Genomic DNA, 6040 nt, shown 5'->3' with positions numbered 1-6040 from the left:
ATATATATTTAGATAATGTTTTCTATCGGCGAGACGATGGAGTTTCTCCTCGGAAACCCGTTTTCTACCCCGGTCGGACAGAGAATCGGTAAGTCGCAGAGGGCTTTTTGAAGTTTTACCAGCTACTTGTTGTCATTTGTATTATTTAAACTGTCAGCGGAAGGTTTTTATAGWCTATGCAACACCACCGATTACCTAAATAAACCTGACGAGGTGTTTTATGCGCCTTTTCCTCCTAAAYAAACTTATAGTCTTTTTAAAAACAAGTTTTAGGAAGGAGCAACATTGCAAGAGGTGGGGCTTTTGTGTAGCCTCTTTTCTTATTGGCTACTGTAGGTGAGTGACAGCTCTTCTGGCGAATCACGGAGCACCTTTAGTATTTTCTTCTACTTCCTCGGAAGTGTTTTCTTCAAAGGCGCAGTTTCATGTCTTCTGCAATGATAAAACACATCCGGCATAAAAATGATGTTTTGTTTTTGCACAGTTCTAAAAAGAACACAGAAACTTCTCAGTTTTTTCAAGTCATCACAAAAAACAAACCCTCTTAGGCCTTCATGTTCATTAATGGCTGGAAATATTCAGGGCAGTCATCTCAGCCCTTCCTTCCTCTTTTTTTATCCACACACTTTGTTGCACAGATGCTGGTTGTGAGAACAGAAGCAGCTGACAGTCACATGAAGTGGAGGGGAGAGCTGGAGGGAGGGGAAATGACTCAGTGGGATTGGGAAAGGTTTGGTGAAGTGTGTTTTTGGTGGAAAGGAAAGAGATTTAGAGACTTATTCTGAGCTGCTGAAGGGTGGAGTGCAAAAAGCTGCTGGCCCAGATTACCAAACATTTGGGAGGAAAGATCTTAAAGACTCACTCTGTGTGTGTTGTTTTTTTTTTTGTAAAGTTCAGTACTTTTAACAAAGCGTTTGTCTGCTTCAACAAGTTGAAATTTAACAAAAAAGTTTTTAATTTTAAATAATAAGTTGATCATTAAAAAGATGCAATTTCATAGAAATGACCTTCTGGGTTATGTGGGTTTAAACACATCCTTGCTTTGCATCACTTTGAAGCCCCAGTTACAGTCGAAGCGACCTCTTTGTGTTAAATGCACCMTCCCCTCCAACAACATTTTAAAAAATACACTCTTTCAATTTAAAATAGTCTGAGGTAATATTTGTATAGATAATTATTTGGAACAAACAGATTATTACAATTTATAGTTCATTTACTGTCGGATTAAAGATATCAATCAGTTTTTTTTCACAAACCTATAGAGTTAATAGTGATGCCACACATGTTTAATGTGATTTAATGTTATTTGACCTGTACCTTAAAACAGAAACAGGAACAAAGGGTCAATTTAAACTCAGTAAATCCAGCTTGTCCCGTTTGTTTTTGTTGTCCAGGTGTGGTTCGGCTGCAAAGTGAACTCATATAATCTTGTTCATAAATATTTTTCAAATATTCATATCAGAAAAAATAGGTTTCACTTTTAATAATAAGTTAATAAGTTACGGCAGTTTTATTTTACTTTGACCAACTTCATAAAATAGTTTATCAGTTCAGGTGTTCAATCTGCAAACACAAACTTTTATTTTGAAAATCTGCTTTATTATAGCATTACACACTAACCATGTGAAATGTTTCTTAGTTATTAATTATTGTCCATCCATCCATCCATCCATCCATCCATCCATCCATCCATCCATCCATCCATCCATCCATCCATCCATCCATCCATCCATCCATGTGTAAGAGGCGGGGCGTCACAGGGACACATGGAGACAAACAAGACCTGCGCACAGTTTAAAGTTATTAATTGATCTAAATGTTTTTGGTCTGTGGGACGAAACCCACAGAAGGAGAAAACCCACATGTGCACAGAGAGAACACGCAAACTCCAAACAGAAAGGCTGGGAGGCAAACCTGTGACCTTCTCGCTGTGAGGCAACAGCTTTAACCACTGCCCCGCCTTGACGCCCGCAGACCAACATGCAACACAATCAATCACCACTTTTCAGAAAAGGACATAAAACCAAGAGTCTTTATTTTCTCCTGACTCTCTGTTGTTGTTGTTGTTGTTGTTGTTGTTGTTGTTGTTGTTGTTGTTGTTGTTGACAGAGCGAGCCACCGGCGCCTCTCTACAGTCGGAGGACTGGGCGCTCAACTTGGAGATCTGTGACATCATTAATGAGACAGATGAAGGGTGAGAAAGATGAGTTTTATTAGAGACTTTCCAGTTGAACAGGAAGTAGAGTTATTTATTTCTCCGTACCGCAGCTGGTGGTGACTTAATGACCTAAATCAGCTTAAAGACATTTTTTATATATAGAACATTAGATTTTCAGAGGTTAGACCTGTGCCCTACACACGTAAAACTCAGTAAATGTGTTTGAATTCGACATCTTCTATTTGTTTTCTTTGTGGTTTTCCTTCAGGCCCAAAGATGCAGTTAAAGCCATTAAGAAGAGAATAGTTGGAAACAAGAACTTCAGGGAGATCATGCTGGCGCTCACTGTGAGTAATGATCCTGTTTTATTTTAATTTAATTTAATTTTGTTTAGAATTTGCAGTTTCATGCTCAGAGTTTTAGATGTGACTGTCAGCTACTACCACATGAAATGTTAGCTTCATAAAAGTAAAAATGACTGAATTATAGATGTGWTTGTGCTCAGCTAAGGTTTATTTCCTAAAAGTTTTATTAAAAAGTAGTCAAACRGTTCATGAATTACTTTACTAACAGACAGACACATTACCTTTCAGCAGTGATAACATGAGTATATTTTGTTCTGGTAGGTTCTTGAGACCTGTGTGAAGAACTGCGGCCATCGTTTCCATGTTTTGGTGACCACGCAGGAGTTTGTGGAGGGGGTTTTGGTTCGTTCCATTCTGCCCAAATACAATCCGCCCACCGTGCTCCACRACCGAATCCTCAGCCTCATACAGGTGTGTGTCACAGCAAGTGTTTGCAGGTTTTATTTTACGGTTGAAAGAAGTCTATGGGATGAATCTTGTTCCAGCAGGAACTGAATTTGAATTGTTCAGATTAAATCTGAATGTGCATCATTTAAAATTGAATTCACTGGTTTGAAAATTAATTTCACTAAATTGAAACTGAATTTAAAGTTTTGTATCTGAATTAATTTGTTTTGAAATTTTATTTTGGTTTAAAAAATCAATTTGACTACTTTCATTTTCAGTTCCATAATTCAGATTTTTGTGTCACATCCTGGTCCTTGAGAAAGCCAGGCAGAGTAATCAAACACAGATCCACAGATTTATGTTTCACTTTGGTGAAGTTTCTCTTCTGTATGTAACAGAGTTGATGCAATCCACTGTAAAAGTGACAAAAAGTTATTTTATTGCAGTGATTAATTTTACATTTACATCATGGATCACATATTGATCAGATGCTGCTGACTGATCCATGATGTGATGTAAATATAACATTTTCTACATATAGGTCAAATTAATCACTGCAATAAAATAACTGTTTTTGTCTTTTTCACTTTTGCATCAACTCTGTTACATCCAGAAGGGAAACTTCACCAAAGTGAAACATAAATCTGTGGATCTGTGTTTGATTACTCTGCCTGGCTTTCTCAAGGACCAGGATGTGACATAAAAATCTGAATTATGGAACTGAAAGTGAAAGTAGTCAAACTGAATTTTTAATAAACCAAAATACAGTTTCAAAGCAAATTAATTCAGATACAAAACTTTAAATTAAGTTTCAATTTAGTGAAATTTATATTCAAACAAATGCATTCAATTTCAAATTCTGCACATTCAGATTCAATCTGAGCGATTCAAATTCACTTCCTGCTGAAACAAGATTCATCCCATACAAGTTGTTTATTATATAAAACTTACTGAACTTGTTTTCTCTCCTGAGTTTGTTTGAACTCAGTTATTTCTTCATATAAAATTCATTTTCAAACCAATGCATTCAATTTCAAATTATGCACATACAGATTCAATCTGAGCGATTAAAATTCACTTCCTGCTGAAACAAGATTTATCCCATACAAGTTGTTTATTATATAAAACTTACTGAACTTGTTTTCTCTCCTGAGTTTGTTTGAACTCAGTTATTTCTTCATAAACAATCCCTTTTTTGTCTTTAGTCGTGGGCCGATGCATTTCGCAGCACTCCTTCCTTATCGGGGGTGGTTTATGTATACGATGACCTGAAGAGGCGAGGTCTGGAGTTCCCCATGACGGACCTGGACTCCCTGTCCCCCATCCACACTCCGAACAGGGTGAGACCGGCTCCCGTCACACGTTTGACACGGTCAAATGAGTTTTAGCTCACGCATTGCCTCTTTGACAGAGTATCCCAGAAAATGAGACCCCCGAAGTGACTCCTATCACCCCCACACATCAGTCACAACCACAAGCTCCTCCCACTGTCGGTGCTCCCAGTCAGAATAACGCTGCTCCGGTCCAGGCCAGTGACGGATCGGGTCAGCTGTCTGCAGAACAGGTACCACAACCTAAACGTTCCTGAAGATCCCTTCAGAAAAAAAAACCATCGGAGACATTTTACATGAGTAAAGGTGGCCTAAAAGAGGCAACATGTGAACTAGAAGCTAAAATTAGCGGAATAGCTAAAAGTCAAATGTAGGGAAAAAAAAAACCAAAAAGCAAAACAGAACAATGTTTTTTTAAAAAAGCTGTAAATATTTTAATGAATTTTATGTTCAAAATATTAGTAAATAGTTAGATTTTGGGAAAAATATAAAATAGTTTGTAAAGAGTTTATAAAATCCTTTGGGGCATTTGTGTTTCAGTGTTTTCATGGTGCTTTAAAAACCCACACAGATTAGTCAGATTAGTCTGCTGACTCGTGAAAAAGTCATTTTTACTCATTAGAACTCTTCTGTTTACATTCCTTCATTTTTTTAAATAACAGGCCTTAAAGTTAAAATGGTGTTAAGTTATTTTTTATCTCTCTGATTTAAATATGTTTTTGAGTCAGTAATGTAAACATGTGCTGCATGTGTGCTTATGTATTTAGTGTTTTTTAAATTAATTTCACTTTATTTCAACTGTACTGAGCTGCAGTAATGTGCAAATTTACTTGTTCATTGTGTGATCAATAAATTCTGGTCTTATCTTTTAAAAAGGTCATTAAAAATATATTATCGCACCAGAACATATCCTTTCAAACACCTTTACAGACAGTTAAAACAGTTTTAAAACCATTTAGCTGGCTGTAGCCTGGAATACTCAGCACTGCTTTCTTGAAATCATCTTTTCTGGTCAAACTTCAGGAACGGAAGCTGCGCAGGGAGCTGGAGCTGGTGAAGGGAAATGTGACAGTAATGTCTCAGATGCTGAATGAACTCATACCTGGACAGAGCAAACCGGACGACACCCAGCTGCTTCAGGTAATTGTCACGTCACGTTCTGCAGCTTATTTGTCTCCAGATTTTGTGWATAAAACCATCAAAATGGTTGCTAAAAGGAAAAATTTGCAAAACGGTAGCTTAAAGCTAAAACTGCAGCTAACATCTAAATGAGCAAAAACATGACTAAAAGCTTAAATTGAGCAAATCAGAAGCTAAAAKCTACATGGGGGATACGAAGTCGACATAGATCCTGTTTGATGAGAGCTCAGTGTATTTCTGTGGGGCAAATCTTTGTAAATCAAGTTACCGCATTTATTCAAGTATAATACGTAAAATTTAATCCATAAAATCATCCATAAAGTTGGGGGGTAGTACTATACTCGGATAAATATTTTTACTTATGTATTTTAACTGAAATGTTGGCTTCATTCACAAAATTATTGAGTACTTAAATGAGACCGCATCGTAAAATCAGTTGAAACGAGCTCACCTCTGACACTCCTCTGTGCTTCAGAGCGAGATAATGACAGATCCAGGCAGGCGACATGATGTGAAAAAAAGGGGGGGGAAGCAGTCCTGCACCTTAGTAATGATAATGAACTAATGACATTAATGTGTGACCGAGCCGCTGCTCGATTAACAACACATGTTCGTCTGTAATGGCTGCCGTCTACCGGTGTTCTGAAAAAGTTTGTATC

The 6040-nt window shown here is 37.2% G+C and overlaps 1 protein-coding gene across 3 annotated transcripts in view; it reads left to right on the top strand.

Moving 5' to 3' along the window:
• The window catches only part of LOC106524350 (target of Myb protein 1), a gene marked incomplete at its 5' end in the record, with an annotated part of 8745 nt that continues 2705 nt past the window's right edge, over window positions 1-6040 (top strand). For all 3 annotated transcript variants that reach the window (XM_014018119.1, XM_014018118.1, XM_014018117.1), the window contains 7 exon segments: window positions 1-88; window positions 2110-2194; window positions 2427-2505; window positions 2785-2934; window positions 4116-4250; window positions 4322-4474; window positions 5265-5381. In XM_014018119.1, coding sequence (XP_013873573.1) covers window positions 16-88; window positions 2110-2194; window positions 2427-2505; window positions 2785-2934; window positions 4116-4250; window positions 4322-4474; window positions 5265-5381 — 792 coding nt within the window.

This window comes from Austrofundulus limnaeus, unplaced genomic scaffold, assembly GCF_001266775.1.
Source record: "Austrofundulus limnaeus strain Quisiro unplaced genomic scaffold, Austrofundulus_limnaeus-1.0 Scaffold183, whole genome shotgun sequence".
NCBI classification, from domain to species: domain Eukaryota; kingdom Metazoa; phylum Chordata; class Actinopteri; order Cyprinodontiformes; family Rivulidae; genus Austrofundulus; species Austrofundulus limnaeus.
Note: the sequence above shows the minus strand (reverse complement) of the source record. Positions and strands in the feature narration are given on the sequence as shown.